General features: G+C 38.3%; 4 protein-coding genes and 1 long non-coding RNA gene across 7 annotated transcripts; all 5 read left to right on the forward strand.

Annotated features, from left to right (window-relative positions):
• The first annotated feature begins 770 nt into the window (after positions 1–770).
• Positions 771–1,437, forward strand: LOC140997825 (uncharacterized). Its single transcript, XR_012179389.1, has 3 exons — positions 771–876; positions 1,032–1,130; positions 1,232–1,437. It is a non-coding gene; the product is annotated as an uncharacterized lncRNA (long non-coding RNA).
• Positions 1,438–2,219: 782 nt separating this feature from the next.
• On the forward strand, positions 2,220–5,554 carry LOC140997784 (uncharacterized). Its single transcript, XM_073467817.1, has 6 exons — positions 2,220–2,475; positions 2,574–2,719; positions 2,871–2,932; positions 3,052–3,165; positions 4,244–4,342; positions 5,299–5,554. The coding sequence occupies exons 1-6, from the start codon at positions 2,359–2,361 to the stop codon at positions 5,472–5,474; spliced, it is 714 nt and encodes a 237-aa protein (XP_073323918.1). The 5' UTR covers positions 2,220–2,358; the 3' UTR covers positions 5,475–5,554.
• Positions 5,555–5,881: 327 nt separating this feature from the next.
• On the forward strand, positions 5,882–11,950 carry LOC140997793 (uncharacterized). 3 transcript variants are annotated; one of them, XM_073467838.1, is made up of 9 exons: positions 5,882–6,017; positions 6,351–6,432; positions 6,991–7,029; positions 7,154–7,265; positions 9,533–9,675; positions 11,046–11,107; positions 11,217–11,330; positions 11,521–11,619; positions 11,725–11,950. In XM_073467838.1, exons 5-9 carry the CDS (start codon positions 9,533–9,535, stop codon positions 11,847–11,849), a joined length of 543 nt encoding a protein of 180 aa, XP_073323939.1. In that variant the 5' UTR covers positions 5,882–6,017; positions 6,351–6,432; positions 6,991–7,029; positions 7,154–7,265; the 3' UTR covers positions 11,850–11,950. The 3 variants fall into 3 exon arrangements, with proteins under 3 accessions (XP_073323939.1, XP_073323947.1, XP_073323930.1); XM_073467846.1 differs by lacking the exons at positions 5,882–6,017; positions 6,991–7,029; positions 7,154–7,265 and having other exon boundaries at positions 6,346–6,432; XM_073467829.1 differs by lacking the exons at positions 5,882–6,017; positions 6,351–6,432; positions 6,991–7,029; positions 7,154–7,265 and adding an exon at positions 8,496–8,785.
• A 2,974-nt stretch (positions 11,951–14,924) lies between these two features.
• Positions 14,925–17,053, forward strand: LOC140997777 (uncharacterized). Its single transcript, XM_073467805.1, has 7 exons — positions 14,925–15,156; positions 15,319–15,464; positions 15,614–15,675; positions 16,104–16,142; positions 16,283–16,390; positions 16,599–16,697; positions 16,821–17,053. Exons 1-7 carry the CDS (start codon positions 15,043–15,045, stop codon positions 16,997–16,999), a joined length of 747 nt encoding a protein of 248 aa, XP_073323906.1. The 5' UTR covers positions 14,925–15,042; the 3' UTR covers positions 17,000–17,053.
• A 2,708-nt stretch (positions 17,054–19,761) lies between these two features.
• Positions 19,762–21,888, forward strand: LOC140997769 (uncharacterized). Its single transcript, XM_073467792.1, has 7 exons — positions 19,762–19,993; positions 20,156–20,301; positions 20,451–20,512; positions 20,943–20,981; positions 21,118–21,225; positions 21,434–21,532; positions 21,656–21,888. The coding sequence occupies exons 1-7, from the start codon at positions 19,880–19,882 to the stop codon at positions 21,832–21,834; spliced, it is 747 nt and encodes a 248-aa protein (XP_073323893.1). The 5' UTR covers positions 19,762–19,879; the 3' UTR covers positions 21,835–21,888.
• The last annotated feature ends 1,228 nt before the right edge of the window (positions 21,889–23,116 follow it).

Below are 23,116 nucleotides of genomic sequence, written 5' to 3' on the forward strand. Positions count from 1 at the left end.
GACTGTATAAAAAGTCACCTGAAGACAAAATAAAAGCTTCGTGTGGAAGACAAACTGGGGGACTCATAGAAAAAGGAGGAGAGCTTGATAAAGAAACAGGTTTAGAGCCATCTAGAGGATGAAGTGTGCTGCTGTTGTGTTAATGATACTTCTCTCACTGGGACACTGCTCCTCCGAGCAGCTGTGACAGTCTGATCAAACCAATCACTATCAGTAAAGAAGAGCCAAGTGTGCACCTGATTTACACTGAACAAAAATATAAACGCAACACTTGTTTTTGCTCCCATTTTTCATGAGCTGAAAGATCTAAGATCTAAAACATTTTCTATATACACAAAAGACCATTTCCCACAAATATTGTTCACAAATCTGTCTAAATCTGTGTTAGTGAGCACTTCTCCTTTGCCGAGATAATCCATCCCACCTCACAGTTGTGGCATATCAAGATGCTGATTAGACAGCATGATTATTGCACCAGTGTCGTGTATTAACTTCACACTGTCTTTTCCTATAATCAGAACAACATTACAACATTCTTTCAAGTTACAGATACAAATACAAATATTTCTGATTTTGTATTATTACCTCATTAATATTGTAAATAATACAATTCTGAGATTGAATTTCCTCTCCAAAACTACACATTGTCCCTTTAAGGCTGCTCCCCGCTAATGTCTGGTCAAACCACCCGGTGTTGTGTAATGACAAACGACCTTTTTTTTTTTTTTTTTTTTTTTAAAAAGTACCTTGTGCTTTTCACAGAGCAACCTTTCAACCTCAAGCAAGTCTACCTGCCAACTGACTGCTCCGACTGTCTGGTTCTCTTTGACAAAATTATCGCTGGCAAAGGCACTTTCACCAGTCTGATGCTATTTAGTAAGAAATACTCATTTATCGGCACAAGATGAGCCTGATAGATGAAGTACACACTGCTTGTACTCAGTAGGCTGCAGACTTTTTTATTAGTTCAAAAGTCATTTTTGGCATGCAACTCCTGAGAATGTTCAGAACTCTGACATCTTTATTTCCAGGCAGGAGAAACATTGTCTCACCTGCTGTTCTGGAGATGTTTAAGAGACAAGCCGAATGTCTCCAGATGCCGTTGCCGATATAGACTAACACAAAAGACGGTGAGACGATTAACACATTTATACAAATCTCCTCAACTGTATGTCCATAATGTCATACAGTGCTTTTTGAGTAGTGACTTATTCTTAATGTGTGTGTACAGAAATCTGTCCAGACCACACCTCGCCCCATGATGGACACATGATGATTCATAATCAGTTTTTATCTGTGCCATAAGTCATTTTGTATAAGAAAGCATGTTCTCCCTCATATATACAAAAGCAATTGAAAAAAGTAATAAAAACTGAGCATTCGTTATGTGTTCTGGTGGACAGGTAAGAAAAATATTAAAAAATATTAAAATGGAAAGTAACTTGCACTTTTTCTTTCTAAAGCGGGTACTTTTTTACTTTTACTTGAGTCATTCTTTATGGGAGTAATTGTACTTTTATTTGAGTAGAAGTTTTCAGTACTCCACCCATCACTGATTGTTATCAACACCAATACAATGGTACTTTTTTTCTTAATACACTCATAGTTATTTTTGGTTTTTATTGCTTTAATTCACAATTTTATGTTAAATGATTGTGTTGCCAAGCAAGCACAGATCATTTAACATCAATTTTGGAGGAAAGTTCGTAGTCGATAAAACATTTCTGGAGCTTCACAGCAAAAAAGCGTTGCAGCATTCTCCTGAACAACTGAAGCAGATAGGCACTTGTTTTAAAAAGAAAAAAAACAACAACAAAAAAACCACTAGAGATCCCAAATTGATTTGAAAAGATGTTATTTAAACCCTTTTATGGGCCAAAATCTTCACTTCACTCAAAATCTTTCTTGCTAAGCTAAAAATGTTAGCATGTACCTTGTTCGAATTTGGCCTCACAAGCTCTACTGAACATCAAAGTTGTAAATAACGTCTTTTACAAATCAGTCCCCATCTACTTCAGTTGTTTAGGAGAATGCTGCAATGCTGTTTGCTTTGAAGCCCCAGAAATGTTTTGTGGACTGTTTTGAAAACTTAACCCAACTTTCCATCAACATGGGGCTGAGTAGATAATGAGTGAATTTTAATTTTTTCATCTGTTCCTTTAAGTTCAATAAAACCCAATAAATCTTTTACTTTATCCAGCTCTCCACTTGATTGCAACACATATGTAAACAACACGGGGCTCTGTGTAGGCTGATGCCTCTGAACTTCAGTGCACCAGTCATAAGTTGAACAAGACACAATCAGCTTCAAGCTAAAAAAGACACAGAGATTTAGGTTCTTTGTGTGAGAAGCGAGCCATGATGGGGTTTGTCCATGTTGCAGTGGCCGTGCTCAGTCTTCTGTCCGTCGGACAGTCAGCTCCTGTAAACAACTGTGAGAGTCTAACTAAACTAATTGAAATCCAAAGCGATCAGGTAAGACACTTTCATGTCACTTGTCAAAGAACAACACACCATCTGGGATCTTTTGTTCAAAGATATTATGCAACTGAGGGAGATACCATCTGTTTCAGCTGCTGGGCAAGTGGATGGTCTTGGCAGAAAGCACAAACATCCCGGGATCCAAAAAGCTGACGAAGATGTTCGTGGAGAGCTCCTGGGTGAAAATCACTGCATCTAACGAGAGCGGTGTTATGGATGTTTTCCAGTCTCAGAAAATGTAATTTCAAGTCTACATTTAATGATTGTGTCGAGATTTTGAGATTGCATTTCATGATTCCAAGCAAAAGTCTTGCTCAGATTGTTCAGTGATATTTTTTTCCAAGCTTGAAACATTTTCATGTCTAATGTGTGGTTTCTCCTGGTGAAAGGTTTGACACCTGCTTCACAATCTCGGCTACTATGAAATTGGAAAACGGCACTCTCTCTATGGGTGAGTGGTATCGATGAAACACGCTGCATAAACAGATTTGGACTTTGTGTCCAGCATTGCACTAGCACTTTGTGTTTGTGTTTGTGTTGATGTGTGTTTGTGTATGCATGTGTCCACAGAGAAACCTGCCAAGGCTTCTGAGGTCTTACTGAAAACTAGCTGCCCCGACTGCCTGGTTATCTCCGCTAACTACACCATGGGACAAAACACGTTTGGTGCTCTCCAGCTCCTGAGTAAGACTTAAGATTTACAGACGGATAAAGTGAATGTAGAATAAAAGTACTTGCTTTAACATTCAAAAGAATACATAAGATGTGCTTATGGAAATACAATAATGTCAGTCTGCAATCTTGACCTAATACAACATATTGGGTAATTAAGTACATTTACTCAAATATTGTTCTTCAGTATGGCTTTTGAGGTTCTTAACTAGAGTACTTCTCTTTCATGCTACTTTATATTTAAAGTATTCAAGGACTTTTCACACTGAACTTCAAGCCTGTGGCACACTAATCAAACATTTTCCAACAAACAGTTGTTTGTTTGGAGTGCCAAGTCCGTCTGCCCTTGTTTGCAATTGTTTGTTTCTGCAGAGTTGACGTGATCCATCCGTTTGTCCATCCTTGATGAGGTCTGGTCAAATATTACCCAAAGAAACGTAGCTCCAAATGCCATGTATTAGCGGTAAAATCATTCATATTGCCTTCATACGACCAGATTAAGATGAGATCAGCTGCTCTCCCGGAGAGATGCAGTCCCTGTAAAGAGCATTCTGGGGATGATGACCCGAGATGCGATTGAGCAGATGGTTTTCTGTATAAACCATCGGGTGCATCAGGGTACTTACAAATGACCAGTGTTGGGCAAGTTATTGTAGGTGAGGTTCGCCCAGGGAGTCATGCAAGCTAGGACCGCCACTGCAAACGACAGAGTCTAGTTTGGGCCAAGTTGTTCTTTTTTCAGATGTGTTTGAGTTGTTGACACTTTCAACACAATGACATTTCCCCTCTGAACTTCTTATATGGTTTCATTTAAATAACTGAGACAGGAACTGGTCCAATATTAAAACAAATTATAAAATTGTGTAGCAGAACTTTGTCGTTTTTACCCACTCGATTAAAAATCTCACAACACCTCAGGTTTAAGTTGCAACGCCCAATTCTAGCTTGCACTTCTAGTTATAAAAGTCCATCTTCTTGTGTTTAAGTCTCTGAAGTTACTTGCCTGACTAGTCTTGTCTACGCTGTGACCTTGCATACGCTCTTTATAGGCTACTTCATAGCTCCTTTGCTAACTTGTTCTGTCTGTCAGGCAAGAGAGCGAAGGTGACTGCTGCTGAGCTGGAAGAGTTCGCCAAGCAGGTGGAGTGTACCGGCCTACCACCACCTGCCTTCCTGGACCCAGAAAAAGGTATGATGTTTCAAAGTGCAAAACATAAGAATATTAGTTTAAACCACTAAAAAATATCAAAAGAATTTTAATAACAGTTCTGATGTTGCTGTTAGCATGCTAACTAGCTAGCCCCTAGCCACGTTTAACCTCATGAGGTGATAGTCCGATAGTAAACGACACCAACACTCCTCCGGTGCTCCAAGCTCCCATGACATGGTTACAGAAGCGCTAGCTCATGGCTAGCTTGACTAACTATCTAATGGCAGCTACAGTTAACAGCAGTCATTGGTTACTCTGAAGATATGCTGCCCCCTATTTGTTTGGAGCATGAATTCGCCAGGCTGCGAATTCTTACATTGCACCTTAAACGCATGTAATCTGGCTACTGCCGAAGTAGGACATTTTTAAATACATTTATTTAATCAACAACCATATAAAAAACACTAATTCTGATAATCAGTCGACTAATAGTAGACAGTATATACTGTAAATACATGAACATATATGTATCATTTACTTTTTCTTGTAGTACATTTAACATCAGATACTTAAATACAAATAAAGGAGGAAGTGTTTTTTTTGTAATCATCTCGGTTACAAAAAGAGCCTGTTTGTTGAGTTTTCTGTTTTTCTGCTGATCAAATGTAACTGAGTACATTAACTCAAGTACTGTCCTTCAGTACATCTCCTGCTGCCTGATACTTCCACTCCACTACATTTTGGAGGCAAATATTGTACTTTCTACTAATAAACCACATTTATAAGATTACTTTAGTTAATTTGCAGATTACATACTGCATCAAAGCCAAATATGTGTATAATTTACTTTTACTTTTGATACTTAAGTACTCAAGTACTATTCATATGGGTGACTTTCACTTTTACCAGAGTAATGTATGAACACAAAATCTGTACTTTTACTCAAGTCTGACTTTTGAGCACTTTTTACAACACTGCTAATTTCTGCCTCACAGGTGTCTGCCCAGACGACTCTTCCTCCCAAGAAACAGAGACCACTGATCTAACCGATGTAATGACCGACATCCCCGAAGTGTTCGACCAGCTTCAAAAACTAATCAACACCGAAGGTGGAATGAATGAGCTTATCAACATTATCTCCAGCAGCGTGGCTGCAATGAAAGAAAACTAACATGGTCAAGACTGACAAGATGTGCCTGCATACTGTATGAGGCCAAAAGTTCTGACAATAAAAGCGATGATATCACAATATTTGTTTTGGAGAATCAGATTTTTTTCATTTTTCTGTTTGTGATTGACATTTAAAATCTTCAGAACATTTGCAGAGGCAGGACTTTTTAACAGAACTCTTATACAAAGAGCAGTTAAAGTCCTATGCTCTGAATAAACACTGAGTCAGTGAGCATAAATGTCTCTTTGGAGGCCTAAGTGAAATTTCTGAATAAAAGCAAATAAACTCCTCACCTCTTCAACCTTGAGACCAGATAACAACACATGTGTAAACAACTCTGGACTCTGTCAAGTCATGTGGGATGAGCCTCTGAACTTTAATGCACCAGTATTAAGCTTGAAGCAAACACAATCATCAGGCAAGCAATGATGAGGTTTATTCACGTTGCTGTGGCCGTGCTCAGCCTCCTGTCTGTGGGACAGTCAGCTCCTGTGACCAGCTGTGAGTCTGATCCAACCTCTTGAAATCACAGGAAGAGAGCAGGTAAACTCCCTCTTCTCACTCTCAAACTCACACTTTCCATTTCATCATTTTCTTCATCTTTACAACAAACAAATAAAAGTATAATGTGTCCATTTGTCATCTTATGCAACTAAGGGACAATTTTTTTGTTTGTGGATGATAGTAACTGAAAGAAACAAGGAATCTCGAGGACAGCTTCTGGTCAGAAATCACTGCTGCTAATGACGAGTTCATTAAATGGGAAGGAGAAAAAAGACATTAGAAATTATATTTAATTTTTTTTTAGTCCAGTAATTCAGGCCACAATGATTCACGTATGAATATATGTTACATTTGCCAGTTTTTTTTTTTCAGTAACTTGAAACCCATGAAAGATTTGGCCTTTGTCTCACAACAACGATTAAGATGACCTTGGAAAACAGCACTCTTCAACCAGGTGAGTAGACCTGCACAGATAAATCTGAACCTCATGTCCAGCAACAGTACCTTTTCTTCTTTGCAAAGAGTTCTTATTCAAGTAATTTAAAAGTCACTCTGTTTTATATAAACTGTCAACTAATAGGCCTCTTTATCCTTTTATTTTTTCTATTTCCTCAAGGTATAAAAACTGACTTCAAAAACATATTAATGCAACAAAAAATACCATCGTCATTGTCAACTATTTGCCTACATTATGAATAAAATCACCAGTATCAGCCTGCCCTCGCATTAAATAGACAAAAATAAATTGCTGATGATGCAATATGCCCATGTTTCAATCTCAAATATCTTGTTTCTTCATGGTGGCAGCAATATGCTGCAGTAAGAAAGGAGGCATCTAGAAAAGATTCCCAGATCTTGGCGGCACGTTGGATTCATCTGAATTATGGGGCTGAGCAAAGTGATGAACCTGATAATATCAGATTATTGTAGGTTAGAACACAGGAGGTAGAATTTTTATGACAAATCATTGATGTTTACAAATCTAATGTCAGTTTCTACTTCTTTGTCAAAGCCCTACCCAATGTGACCATGAAACACATCCTCCAGTCATGTGAGTAGGATATCAATGAAACATGCTGTGAAAATAATTTGTCTGACAGAAACACAAACACATTTCAGCTTTGTGTCTCGAACCGCAACAGCACTTTGTATCTTTATGTTTGCGTGTTCCCCAGCATGTGTTCTCAGTTTACCTGCAATGAACCTACTGAAAACTGGCTGACTGTCTGCTGCTCCAAACACAAAGCCAGATGTTTGGAACGAAAATCAGAGATCTTCTATTGATGAGTAAGATAATGATCACATTTTTCTGTATTACACTTTTCAAAACCCATTTGACATCTTTCTTTACACACAAAATAATATAGAACAAAGATACACAGTGAAGATAAAGATAAAGACATATTGGCTGACTGTTTAAACTACTGAAACATATGATTATAAGTTTTATTGAGCTGTTATGAATGCTGTACAGAAGGAGTTATAGCTGTTTATAGACATTAACATCTCCTGGCTCAGTTGTAGGGCACAAGGAACCGTGCTTCTCTCAAAGAGAGATGTTTAATGCAAGAAAAGGTTTATTTTCTTGTAGTATTTCCTGTAGGTGTGCACATTACGGAAGCTGTTGATTTGTAGGCCACAGTTCTCTCTGGGGATCACAGCTAAGGTTATCAGTAGGGAAGGGCAAAGTGCAAGTGAACTTCAAATTAATAGTTGATGTGGAAACAGGTGTTTTTTGACTTGTTATCTCAGTATTTCTAAAATTCTGGATATAGTCCATAGTAGCAATAGGGTTTCTCAATTTTTATGTTCTTTTGGTCAAATGATCATTTGAGTTTTACTTTTTACACAATTTGAAATGTAACACTCAAGTTGCATAATGATATCCTACTTAAATACTTTTAATACTTATTTATGCATTCATTTTTTTTGTGCAATAAAAAATACAACTCCTACAAAAGATATGTGCACAGACACTCATATACAAATATACATAGGCCTAAATAGCAGCACATTTAAATGAAACAAAGAGTTAGGAAGCTGAAACCTTAAACTAAACCTTATGATCTCAAGGCAAGATAAATAGCAGCACATTAGTTAAAATAATGAGGAATTATTTGACTGGAGGACTTCTAATGGAGTATTTTTGCTAAATGTAAATAAAAAAATGTATGATCTGAATACGTCAACCATCTCTGCCTCTGGCTTAAAGAATAAAATAAACAATGCCTGTAATGTTGCATTAATTGGCTTTAATTAATAGGAAAACTGCGTTTTTCTATTCAAAACAGAAGAACGTTAAAATATGTTAAATAAATAAATGTGCAAAAAATGTATTAACCTTATTTGGACTGACTCCTTGTGTTCATGAGTTTCCGTGACACATCCGAGAGGATTAACAGAGATTAACGAAATACATTAGCATAAATAACAGCCTGTACTGTTACATGTGATCGGATCTAGATTCCATCAATCCCTCACACAGGTCAAAGTCTCCCCTGTCTGTTTACTTTGCTTACATCAGCTCACAGAAAAGTGCATAAATGCTGGTGAGGGAGACTGTTGATAAAAAGTCTGTGGCAGCCTGAAGAGAGACACCTGAAGACAAAATAAAAGCTGAGTGTGGAAGACAAACTGGGAGGCTCATAGAAAGAGAAGGAAAGCTTCATAAGAACAAGATCAGAGCCATCTAGAGGATGAAGTGTGTTGCTGTTGTTGTTTTGCTGAGTCTTTTCTCACTGGGACACTCTGCTCCTCTGAGCAGCTGTGACAGTCTGATAACACCAATAACAATCAGCAAAGAAGAGGTAAGTGTGCACCTGATTTACTTTGCATCTTAATTTTCGAAGATATTTAGGAACATTTTCAGTCCAGACCTCAAATTACAGACCTGTGAAAACAAACTGTTTACCAAATTTCAATATGGCATCATTCAGTGATTAAGTTTTGAGAGCATGGAGAGCCAAATGTATTATGTTTGATTTATACACAAATAATATTGCATAAAATCCAGATGATGAATCGATAAGAGGTGTGGAGAGCCCAATGTCTTTGTAAGGAGAGGTCAAGAAGCCATCAGGCTTATACAACGGACCTCCCCTCCCTTATAGAAAAGAAAAAAATAAGAGAAATTAAAACAAATCTAAATGACAATAAGAAGCACACACAGTAAACAGTAAACAACATTTCTGGATGAATGTAAAATATGCATACAATGAATTTTTTATGTTTTATATTCTTTTAAGGTGAGTTGGTTTCCAACCAACTTTCTTCTTGTCTTTTTGAGTGGAAAACATTGTTTGAATGAGCTACCAAATAAATTAATATCTTTATTATAGTATAATTTGGGTTTCTTTTTCATGAAGAACATTTTCCATTAGATGTTTTTTCTATCATTTCCCATATTTAACATATACATATTTAATCTAGTATATCAAACAAATCTTCTACAAGCCCACAAGAAGTCCTGGCCCAGAGGTTGAGAAACACTGACACTTATTCTGTGCTCTTTCTCTCTCTCTCTCTCTCTCTCTCTCTCTCTCTCTGTGCTCCAGATGTTGGGGAAATGGCTGTACATCGGGGGGAGCTCTGACCTCCCAGGAAGCCGCTCCCTGGGCCATCTGATGACCAGTGTCTGGCTGGACATCACTGCAACCACCAAGAGCAACATCCTCAATCTCATCCAGACTCAGAGAATGTAAATCCCCACCAACACTATTACACCACAACGCTGTAGGCAACATGTTTCTGCTGTTAGAGGGAAATAAGTCATCTCCAACCAATAACTATCCCATAGGAATTTCTAAAGACGAATCCTGATGGTTTCAATTATTTCAAAATGTTCAGTTTGGACCACATAGCAATGTAGAGCTGATGCTGTAATAAACTAAGAAACTCTCTTTGTTATAACGAGATATATAACTAGTAGAGATTATCTTACGATGGGATAATACCCACCACAATGCCATGTACATGTTCCTGTTACGACCCATGACTACACACGCTCGGACCACGTACATCGTTGAACTCAGCCTCCATTTTGATCTCAACCACACGCCTGTGAAGTTTTGTGACTATTTTGCATGTTTGTGACGCTATCGCACTGACAAAAAAATGCCTACAGACAGACAAAAACTTATGTTTTATGTTAGTTAGCACTACAAAAAGTGTCTCCAGGACAACCATGATTTTGCCATGATGATACACACACACACACACACACACACACACACACACACACACACACACACAAATGATTTGTATTATTTCCTTTAACAAGTCTGTGGGGCCTAAATGATCTATGGTACATGGTCTAAAGTCCACGGCTCCAGTGCATTTAGGGCGTGTCCAACTCCCTTTTGCTAGTTAAAAGGTGCATAATCTGGGTGCAAAGTAAGGAGCACGGCACAAGGGACTGTAGGCAGTCCTTTAATTAATAATGGGTGCACTTTGGGCGTAACATGAACTAAACCAGAGTGTCATCTCACATTCCCTTTAAAAGTCAGGTGCGCCTGCAGCAGGTGCATTGCTATTTAAACAGCAGCACCCATCTTCGCTGAGAGACAGATATGTGGTCTCCCAATCCTCTGTGCCATTAACATTTGAGCGCATGTAAGCAAACACACTGATATTAAACTGAGGAGGAGAATGCTGCTGCGCATCCCCGTGTGCAGATTGGCCGGGCTAGATCATGAAACTTCCCACTCCGGTTAAAAGAAGATGGGATGCGGATGGGTGAAATAATATGTTTTTTTATGAGGAAAATATTTATCACATTACCTGCAGAGAGCCCCCAGCAGCAGAAGCGAGAGCAATGTCTCTGGCCACATGGTAAATGTGTCCAGAATCAACACAGATGAGACAGAGGACAGAGTGAAGGGAAACATTAGAGTTGCAGGTCATAAAACCAAAACAAGCCCAAAGAAACCAAAAAGTATTACGAAGTAAATAATTCTGTGTGCGTTCATCATGACAATAAACACCTTTCATACACTTGGAGTCATTGAAATGCTAAAGAATCCATTATGATATTATTTTCTGATGCAGCCTTTACTTTTTCCCTCACAGATATGGCAAGTGTTCCAGCTTATTATATAATGTGACCTTTGAAAACAGCACAATGTTAATTGGTGAGTTAAGAAGAGCCACAATGCTGAGAGATTCTTCAGAGAGGACATTTGCATTCAAACACTCCTTTTCTAACATTTCCTGGGTTTTGTATGTGTGTAACTTTTACAGAACAACCTTTCTACCTCAAGGAAGTCTACCTGCCAACTGACTGCTCCGACTGTCTGGTCGTCTATGAAGAAATTACCTCTGGCAAAGACACTTTCACCAGTCTGATGCTTTTTAGTAAGAAATACTCACTTTGATGAGCCTGATAGATGGAGTACACGTTTATACTCAATAGGCCGTCTCCAATGACTCTGTCTAAGTATCTTTGTTTGTTAGGTGTCCTGTCTTTCATAGTCTTTATGGTTTAAACATCTTACCAGCATGCAACTCCTTCGGCTGTTCTGAACTGTGACATCTTCATTCCCAGGTAAAACAAACAGTGTCTCACCCGCTGTTCTGGAGATGTTCAAGACACAAGTAGAATGTCTTCAGATGCCGTCGGCCATAATGATAGACACAAATTCTGGTGAGAATTTTGATGAAATTATTTTTAATCTCCACATACTGTGCCTCCATAATGTTGTACAGAGCTGTCTGTATTGTGACTTATTCTTAATGTGTATGTACACAGAAATCTGCCCGGACAACATCTCGCCCTCCGAGGGGCTCAGTGCTCTCAACTCCTTATTGGAGGCCAAGATGGGACATCGAGTAGCAAGAATCCTGGACAGTCTTTTTGATATGTTTGTGAACTGATTTATGATTAGATTTTCATCCTTGCCATTAGTAGTTTTGTATGAGAAAGAACGTTTTCCTCCTGATATACATTAGAAATAAAAAAACAAAACAAAAGTTAAGTTGGAGGAACTGACTAGTTTTCTTTATATTGTAATTAGCGTCATCATTATTTTTTGCTTTTTGATATCTCGCTTTATGTAGCCTACACCTTATTCTTTTTCTCAATTTCAAAAACAGCCCTGAATAAGATACTGTATATGGCCATTCTGTAGTTACACGTTAGACACAAAAACAAAATAAAGTTGCCAAAGTCGACAGCAACAGCCAGTAAACCACCCAGTAATTGAAGTGAAACTATTGACAAATACAATAGTTTCAGTCACCTGGAGGCTGGCATGTAGGTGGCTCAGGAGAGACGAAAAAGAAGACAGAGTGGGTCACTCACTCATTGGTTGTTGTAGGATGGGCTTAGAAGCTCATATCTGCTCAAATGAGCTGTCAATCAAACGGCTGCCATCTCAGGATCTCCTGTGTAGAGATATAATGATGCCTGGTGTGAGTTTTTTGGCAGATAAAAGCATGAAAAAAGCATCCACGATCTCAGTTTCTCACCATTTAATCATGGAATAACGTATTTTGGACTAAATATGTTACTGAAATGGATTTACTGGACATTTCAGTCCAGTCTGATGCACTACTGAAACACCCAGGTACGTAACGGGTGACTTGGTAAAACATTGTACATGCCAGTTTGTTAGCTTGTTCGTTTGTTGGTTGTATGTGCCAGCTAATAATTGATAGTGTGATACCTTTTGCATAATCAGGGAATCTGTAAAGCACTGCAACAGTTTTTCAACCAACATCCATCATGGGTTTGTTGTAAATAGATACATTTTAACATCCCAAAAAGTAGTCATTCAAGGCATTGATTTATCTAAATATTTACAAAAAAACCCTTTAATGAATTTCAGCCCTGACCCTCTAACATTCTCTGCACCTCCCTGATATACACTGACACCATCACACTGATTTAGTTACCATATAAGTTGCTGTTCAGATGATGAAGGCCGACTCAATTTCTGGATAAAAGCCAATAAACTTTTCATTTTATCAACCTTTAAACCAGACTAAAACACGTGCGCAAACAACTCTGGACTCATTTCATGTTGGATGAGCTTCTGAACTTTAACACACCAGTTTTAAGCTTGAAGCAAACACAATCATCAGGCGAGCCATGATGAGGTTTATTCACGTGGCTGTGGCCGTGCTCAGCCTTCTGTCCGTGGGACAGTCAGCTCCTGTGACCAGCTGTGAGAGAATGATCCAAACTGTTGAAACCACAGGAAGAGAATCTGATTGGCCACCCCCTTAATCAAGTATGATTGGCTATCTACCCAAGTGAGAGACGGGACCTTAGTTTGACTAAGGTATTTAAGAGTATTTAAATTTTGTATTATCTGGAGGTATAATTTGTTTTTGAGGACACAGAGAATAAAGTAAGGGGGGTTATATTTGCCTGTTATGTTGTGATTGGTAGGACTATTTATTTCCTACATGCACTTTTGGACAAAAGTGTCTGCTTTTTTAAATACATGAGACACAGTAAATAACAACAACACCAAAAACGTCAACAGCAACTAGATTTGCCTTTCTGTATGTTCTTACCTTTCTTTTTTCTTTTTTTTCTTTTTTTGCCCCCTTAGCAGACCATATCAACACATCTGCCATGTTTCTCCTCTTACAGGGAAAGTGTCCTTTTTCTGAGGTGTTTATTCTTTTAAATAAATAAATTCTTGTTTGAACACATCCTGTCCTGCCAACAGATATTGATTAAATCAAAATATCAGGTCAGGAGCTTGGTACACCTAGGCATTGCCCTTTGCTCTCCCCCTTGTTTTCCTGCTGCAGTGTTGAGCACTGTGTGGCCGCCGAGCCTTTCTATGACGAAAGAACGCACTCGGTAGGCACTCGATAGTGTACGCACAAAGACAGACATATTCATATGCATTCTTACACAAATGCCTTATTCTGTTTTAAAAATCTTAATCATTGTGCCAATGGGCAAACATGCACAAGCTTCATTTCCCCTCACAGTTATCCACAAATGGTTGCAGAAACGCCCTTAAAGGGGCTCTATGTAACAATCTGAGGTATTTTACATGTATTAATCACATTTTTATTGGCCATATGTGAGCGGACTGTAACGTGATGTGAAAAATGAGACCTTCTCTCTCTCTTGGTTGCCTATACAAGCCTGTGGAAGATTGAAGACGTGAAGGACTTGGGTGGGATTTTATGTGACAGTCCAAATGAGCAACAGTAGCTTAGCAGGTTTAGAAATGGAGTCCGCTAACACAAACTAACTAATGTTCCACTGAAACATTTGGAATAATAACAACAATAATAAACTTTATTTATAGAGCAACGTTAAAATCAGAGTTTACAAAGTGCATCGACAGGAAACTCTGTTGGTTTATTGATTGTGCCCGTTCCACCTCATGCGCTAAGAGGAAAAAGTACAACTGATTGTGTTTCATAAGCGAGCTTCTCCAACAGCATCAGAACAGCTGTCATTACCTGGTAATATCTCAATCAACATCATTAAACATCAGAAGGATTATCAATTGTTAATCTAGAGAGCTCATATTGAAACAGTTCACAATTCAAGATCAAATGAAAAGAACCAACAGGATGAAAAGAATGACAAATTCAGCACTCATTAATAATTAAAAACCAAGTTTACTGAAAGCTGTGTAGACAACAACCTGAACCGACTGCCCACCTCATCATTTCACCTGCAACTGTCTCCAGAAAAATATGTGTGCACTGAAAAGCCTGGTTTTTGCACGTACACATCATTTGTACATCCAACCCCTGGTTTGTGCGCTTTAGGAACTGATTGATACAATTTGGCAAGTATTTAATAGCTTAAAATGTGCCAATTAGCTATCGTCAGTAGAATATGGTCAAGTTATTGATCTTTACACTCTCTACACTAACACAAACATACTGATTTAGTGACCATACATGTCTGAGGGCAATGCAATTTCCGAATAAAAGCCAATAAACTTTACTCTTTATCAACCTTTAGACCAGATTACAACACATGTGTAAACAACTCTGGACTCTGTCATTTCATGTGGGATGAGCCTCTGAACTTATATGCACCAGTATTAAGCTTGAAGCAAACACAATCATCAGGCAAGCCACGATGAGGTTTATTCACGTTGCTGTGGCCGTGCTCAGCCTTCTGTCTGTGGGACAGTCAGCTCCTGTGACCAGCTGTGACAGTCTGACACAAACTCTTGAAATCACAAGAGAGCAGGTAAGACACCCTCATCTCACTTGCCGCCTGTCTCTCACAATCTCTCTTTCTTCTGTCAATGAGCTTCAAACTATATTTTCCTTGATCTTCATAAAAACAAAACATAATCCAATGTTTCCAATTGTCATTGTATGCCGTTGACAGAGACATCTCATGTTTCAGATGCTGGGCAAGTGGATGGTAGTAGCCGAAAGCTCAAGCAACCAAAAAGTTGAAGATTTAAAAAAGGATTTTCTGGAAAGCTACTGGATGAAAGTCACTGCTATTGACAATAGTGATGCTGTCATTGTCATCAGTTCAGCAAAAGCGTAAATTCAAATTTCAGAATTGTTTAAAATTTTTTTGAGTCAAGTCCAATAATGAAGACCACCATGATTCAGATCTGATCTCTTGTTCCTTGGCTGAATATTCTGGGTTTTGGTTCATAACTTCACATACTTGTTTCTGCCTGTGACAGGTTTGGCATTTGTTTCACGGCTGCCCTTAAGATGACTTTGGAAAATGGCACTTTCCAATTAGGTGAGTGGGCTATCTTATCGGTATTAAGAAATTGTGCTGTGCAAACATTTTTTACTCGCACAAATATGAACTTTGTGTCCAGCAACAACACTTTATCTCTTTTGCAAACAGTTCTTGTTCACCTTTTTTAAAACCATTTTATTCAAACCGTTTAGGCCTCTTTATGCTATCACCTAAAGGGGCAAAAAATGCCAATTTTTCAATCTTAAATATTTTTTTTTGTCATGGTGGCAGCGGTAGGAGATTCCCCTTTGAAAAAGATTCCCTGATCTTAGAGGTACGCTGGGAAGATCTAAATCATGGAATTGAGCAAAGTGATGAACCTGATAATATCAGTATATTGTAGGTTTGAAGCGAGGAGGTTGAATTTTTTTGACATTTCATTGACGTCTACAAATCTAATGTCAGTTCTGACTTCTTTGTCACAGTCCTGCCCAATGTGACACTGAGGCACACTCTCCAATCAGGTGAGTGGGTTAAAATATTAATGAAAGATGCTGCGCAAATATTTGGTGACATACCAGCACAAAGACATTTGAAATGTGTGTGTGTGTGTGTGTGTGTGTGTGTGTGTGTGTGTGTGCGTGTGCGTGTGTTTGCTCTCCAGGGTCTGTACCTGAAATGAACTTCCTGAAAACTGACTGTTCGGACTGTCTGCTGTTTCAAGCACAACAGTACGCATTTGGACGTAAACTCAGCGGTCTTCAGTTGCTGAGTAAGAAACTACTACTAATAATAATAGTAATAACATCAGAGATACAGGAATAAAAAAGGACATTAAATCTTGACTTAGATCTAAGGGAGAGAGCAATTTAGTTACAGCGTAGATGCTGCTTTATATCGCTTATCTTAAACATTCATTATTAACTGTTTATACACGTGCAAATCATTCTTCAGATGCTTCTCTTTTTCTTGTCCCTCAGGTAAGAGAAGGACTGTGACTGCTGATGAGATGGGGGACTTCAAGAAGCAGGCAGAATGTCTTAACCTACTACAGCCTTTTAGCTATAACCCAGAAGCAGGTATGAATAAATTACATGACTGCATTGTTTTCTACTGTAAACAATGCAGTCATTGCAGCTATTTTGCTTTTTGTAACCTCGTCTCTAAAATTAATTAAATGAATTCATGTTTTCGTTTTACAGATGTTTGCACAGAGCCTCCCTCTGAAGACATAGAGAATTTAGATATGCCACGTGTGTACCTTGATGGAGAGTATTTGGATTTTGCAAACTTGACAAATGTAAATGATATTATCACCAGGAACGAAGGAGTAAAAAATTTCCTCAAAATGGTCCCTGACCTACAAACAAGACTGAACTAACTGTACACAGTCTGTGTCTGAGAGATTTCTGTCAATAAAACAGATACTAAATGATTCTGATGTGTAACTTTGGTTTCAGTTGATAGAAATGTCCTCCCTCCCCAGAATTCAAATAAACAAAAAAGTGGTTCTCTGGCTTTAACACGGAGCGTCTCCTGGACGGTAAAGCATAATGCTTCATCGTCAACATGAGTAAAAACAGAATCAATCATTCTTGCCAGTGGTCTAGTTAGTTTATTTACCAGTACCAAGTTTGTAGCTCTTCTTGTTAAAATGAAATGTATTTGTGAAGCATTGGACTTGTTGAAGCAGAAAGTAGCACGTCAGGATTATTAAGACTATGTACACAGTCACCAGATGGTACAAAATGAGGACCAGTGGATTTACATTTTATTTACTGTTTCCTTTCAATTTTAATGCTTCAGAGACACAGGACGGATACCTAGCAACATTACTGAACACATCTGAAAATATATGCATATATGTATATTGTAATAATAATACATGGTTTGAACAAAGTCCCATCGCACACCATCTGGGAACATCTGGGCTAAACTACATCTGCAAAAACAGTGGAGTGGTTCCGCAGGTTCCTTTATGTCCTCTCAGACGCCCTGGACTCAGCTCTAAGAGCAGATAAAAGTAGAATCAAGTGCATCAAAAGCAACTGTAATTCTTTGGTTGAACACAGGTTCAAAGGAACATTCAGGAGTATTTAGTAGACAATTATGATTAACAATGTTAATAATCATAAAGCTGATAGCTGAAGTTGGTAACGAGTGAGACATCTCACTTCTTTGCTCATCTCTGTTGAGAGTTGGCATGAGCAGTAGCAATGACATTACAGTTACTTTTTGAATATATTTTACTTCAGACTCTCTTTCAAACTCAGCACCGAATGAACAAAGTTTATAATAATAACAATAATAATAATAATTGTAATAATAACATGCATTTTCCTGAAATGTGCCATTCTGCATGATAAGTACAATAAACATTTGGTACCTGAAGTATATTTTGATGCTCATAATAACTTGTAACACAGTATTTCTATAAGAGCTGAGTACTTCATCCACCACTAATTATAAACTGGGCAGCATAACTGCTAAAGTACTAGTCTAAAGCTTTGTCTTCTTGTAATCCCATGACACCTGGCCAATCCTGGAGCTTGAATGCTCCGGAGGGGCGTGTCTTTGCGAGAACGTAGGTGGGTTCCATTATAACGCATCACCCACAGGTTTCTGAAGAGCCAGAATGAAGCTCAAAGTGGGTGGTATAGACCGACGCCATCTTGGCAGTAACTTCAGTGGAGTTGATGAAGACCCTGATGTGAATAATTTCAGGTTTAAAACAGCAAATCCAGTTTTACTTCACTTAGTGCTTCTAGATATCCCGTGACCTCGAATGACTGACAATCTTCATTGAGACTTTACGTCAACAAGCAGAAATAAAAACGACAGTGACTTACAGAGGAGGATGCCCATAGCCTTGTTTATTGGTAGTTTATTACTGTACATACACCTGCTCATGAGTCATATGTACATATATCTTTCTCTCCCTCATACACACAAACACACATACACACACAAAACACTCCAGATTATATAAAAAGGACTCATTTTCTGTGCAGGGTCCAATCACAGTCTGAGATCTACGAAGAACATTTGCATCTGCATCACCGTGCACATACTCACACACACACCACAAATATCTGCATATGGCCTTATGCCTTGATTAACACAGAACAGACCACAATCAAAATATATAGAAAAATGACTGATGATCCGATAGGCAACCCAGTGGTAATCAAGTGGATTTGGGTCTTTTAACATATAAACCAACACAACAGCTGAGCTTCGTGGGTCTGTGGAATATGTGCGTCCTTTACTATCCAAGTAGGAAGACCACAGAAAGATCAGTTGAATTTTTTAGGGACATTTGTCAATTTCAAAACAAACTCCAAATGCATCATTTTACAGTTATTCAAGTTATGTCAACTGTATGGTATGCTTGACCCCCTGGTGTAACTTTGGAACATACCTGACGGTGAATTTGTTGATGCTACAATGTTGATCCCCTGAGTGTGACCCATACAATCACCAACAGCTGAGTGACCTAAAACCAAGAGGATTTGTTCTCTCTCAGTCTCAGTATCTGGATGTTTTTATAAATCAAGATGTGTGCTGAGAGGGAAAAACTAAATCTATACCATATTCAAAAAGGGCCTTCTTTTTCTGTTCTGCCTGTTCTTCTACTTGCTAGCAAATGGCCATAAGTTTAATTAAACTGAGATGTGCTTTGTGATGTGATTTATAACACGTGGACAGTTAAAAAGAAATAGTCTTGGGCCTTTATCAAGAAGCAGGATTGTTAGTTGGCTTGATAACTGATCTAAACTGACCCTTGGAACAGGTCTTTCACCTAAACCTGCATTAATTGACACATTATCACCTTAAAGCTGCAGTAAGTGATATTTTCCCATTAAAATAAGTGTAAAATAGCGCCTGGTTTTTGCACGTACACATCATTTGTACATCCAACCCCTGGTTCGTGTGCTTTAGGAACTGATTGATACAATTTGGCAAGTATTTAATAGCTTAAAATGTGCCAATTAGCTATCGTCAGTAGAATATGGTCAAGTTATTGATCTTTACACTCTCTACACTAACACAAACATACTGATTTAGTGACCATACATGTCTGAGGGCAATGCAATTTCCGAATAAAAGCCAATAAACTTTACTCTTTATCAACCTTTAGACCAGATTACAACACATGTGTAAACAACTCTGGACTCTGTCATTTCATGTGGGATGAGCCTCTGAACTTATATGCACCAGTATTAAGCTTGAAGCAAACACAATCATCAGGCAAGCCACGATGAGGTTTATTCACGTTGCTGTGGCCGTGCTCAGCCTTCTGTCTGTGGGACAGTCAGCTCCTGTGACCAGCTGTGACAGTCTGACACAAACTCTTGAAATCACAAGAGAGCAGGTAAGACACCCTCATCTCACTTGCCGCCTGTCTCTCACAATCTCTCTTTCTTCTGTCAATGAGCTTCAAACTATATTTTCCTTCATCTTCATAAAAACAAAACATAATCCAATGTGTCCAATTGTCATTGTATGCCGTTGACAGAGACATCTCATGTTTCAGATGCTGGGCAAGTGGATGGTAGTAGCCGAAAGCTCAAGCAACCAAAAAGTTGAAGATTTAAAAAAGGATTTTCTGGAAAGCTACTGGATGAAAGTCACTGCTATTGACAATAGTGATGCTGTCATTGTCATCAGTTCAGCAAAAGCGTAAATTAAAATTTCAGAATTGTTTAAAAATTTTTTGAGTCAAGTCCAATAATGAAGACCACCATGATTCAGATCTGATCTCTTGTTCCTTGGCTGAATATTCTGGGTTTTGGTTCATAACTTCACATACTTGTTTCTACCTGTGACAGGTTTGGCATTTGTTTCACGGCTGCCCTTAAGATGACTTTGGAAAATGGCACTTTCCAATTAGGTGAGTGGGCTATCTTATCAGTATTAAGAAATTGTGCTGTGCAAACATTTTTTACTCGCACAAAAATGAACTTTGTGTCCAGCAACAACACTTTATCTCTTTTGCAAACAGTTCTTATTCAACTTTTTTAAAAAACATTTTTATTCAAACCGTTTAGGCCTCTTTATGCTATCAGCTAAAGGGGCAAAAAATGCCAATTTTTCAATCTTAAATATTTTTTTTTGTCATGGTGGCAGCGGTAGGAGATTCCCCTTTGAAAAAGATTCCCTGATCTTAGAGGTACGCTGGGAAGATCTAAATCATGGAATTGAGCAAAGTGATGAACCTGATAATATCAGTATATTGTAGGTTTGAAGCGAGGAGGTTGAATTTTTTTGACATTTCATTGACGTCTACAAATCTAATGTCAGTTCTGACTTCTTTGTCACAGTCCTGCCCAATGTGACACTGAGGCACACTCTCCAATCAGGTGAGTGGGTTAAAATATTAATGAAAGATGCTGCGCAAATATTTGGTGACATACCAGCACAAAGACATTTGAAATGTGTGTGTGTGTGTGTGTGTGTGTGTGTGTGTGTGTGCGTGTGCGTGTGTTTGCTCTCCAGGGTCTGTACCTGAAATGAACTTCCTGAAAACTGACTGTTCGGACTGTCTGCTGTTTCAAGCACAACAGTACGCATTTGGACGTAAACTCAGCGGTCTTCAGTTGCTGAGTAAGAAACTACTACTAATAATAATAGTAATAACATCAGAGATACAGGAATAAAAAAGGACATTAAATCTTGACTTAGATCTAAGGGAGAGAGCAATTTAGTTACAGCGTAGATGCTGCTTTATATCGCTTATCTTAAACATTCATTATTAACTGTTTATACACGTGCAAATCATTCTTCAGATGCTTCTCTTTTTCTTGTCCCTCAGGTAAGAGAAGGACTGTGACTGCTGATGAGATGGGGGACTTCAAGAAGCAGGCAGAATGTCTTAACCTACTACAGCCTTTTAGCTATAACCCAGAAGCAGGTATGAATAAATTACATGACTGCATTGTTTTCTACTGTAAACAATGCAGTCATTGCAGCTATTTTGCATTTTGTAACCTCGTCTCTAAAATTAATTAAATGAATTCATGTTTTCGTTTTACAGATGTTTGCACAGAGCCTCCCTCTGAAGACATAGAGAATTTAGATATGCCACGTGTGTACCTTGATGGAGAGTATTTGGATTTTGCAAACTTGACAAATGTAAATGATATTATCACCAGGAACGAAGGAGTAAAAAATTTCCTCAAAATGGTCCCTGACCTACAAACAAGACTGAACTAACTGTACACAGTCTGTGTCTGAGAGATTTCTGTCAATAAAACAGATACTAAATGATTCTGATGTGTAACTTTGGTTTCAGTTGATAGAAATGTCCTCCCTCCCCAGAATTCAAATAAACAAAAAAGTGGTTCTCTGGCTTTAACACGGAGCGTCTCCTGGACGGTAAAGCATAATGCTTCATCGTCAACATGAGTAAAAACAGAATCAATCATTCTTGCCAGTGGTCTAGTTAGTTTATTTACCAGTACCAAGTTTGTAGCTCTTCTTGTTAAAATGAAATGTATTTGTGAAGCATTGGACTTGTTGAAGCAGAAAGTAGCACGTCAGGATTATTAAGACTATGTACACAGTCACCAGATGGTACAAAATGAGGACCAGTGGATTTACATTTTATTTACTGTTTCCTTTCAATTTTAATGCTTCAGAGACACAGGACGGATACCTAGCAACATTACTGAACACATCTGAAAATATATGCATATATGTATATTGTAATAATAATACATGGTTTGAACAAAGTCCCATCGCACACCATCTGGGAACATCTGGGCTAAACTACATCTGCAAAAACAGTGGAGTGGTTCCGCAGGTTCCTTTATGTCCTCTCAGACGCCCTGGACTCAGCTCTAAGAGCAGATAAAAGTAGAATCAAGTGCATCAAAAGCAACTGTAATTCTTTGGTTGAACACAGGTTCAAAGGAACATTCAGGAGTATTTAGTAGACAATTATGATTAACAATGTTAATAATCATAAAGCTGATAGCTGAAGTTGGTAACGAGTGAGACATCTCACTTCTTTGCTCATCTCTGTTGAGAGTTGGCATGAGCAGTAGCAATGACATTACAGTTACTTTTTGAATATATTTTACTTCAGACTCTCTTTCAAACTCAGCACCGAATGAACAAAGTTTATAATAATAACAATAATAATAATAATTGTAATAATAACATGCATTTTCCTGAAATGTGCCATTCTGCATGATAAGTACAATAAACATTTGGTACCTGAAGTATATTTTGATGCTCATAATAACTTGTAACACAGTATTTCTATAAGAGCTGAGTACTTCATCCACCACTAATTATAAACTGGGCAGCATAACTGCTAAAGTACTAGTCTAAAGCTTTGTCTTCTTGTAATCCCATGACGCCTGGCCAATCCTGGAGCTTGAATGCTCCGGAGGGGCGTGTCTTTGCGAGAACGTAGGTGGGTTCCATTATAACGCATCACCCACAGGTTTCTGAAGAGCCAGAATGAAGCTCAAAGTGGGTGGTATAGACC

The sequence above is a fragment of the Pagrus major genome, chromosome 1 (assembly GCF_040436345.1).
Source record: "Pagrus major chromosome 1, Pma_NU_1.0".
Taxonomy (NCBI): domain Eukaryota; kingdom Metazoa; phylum Chordata; class Actinopteri; order Spariformes; family Sparidae; genus Pagrus; species Pagrus major.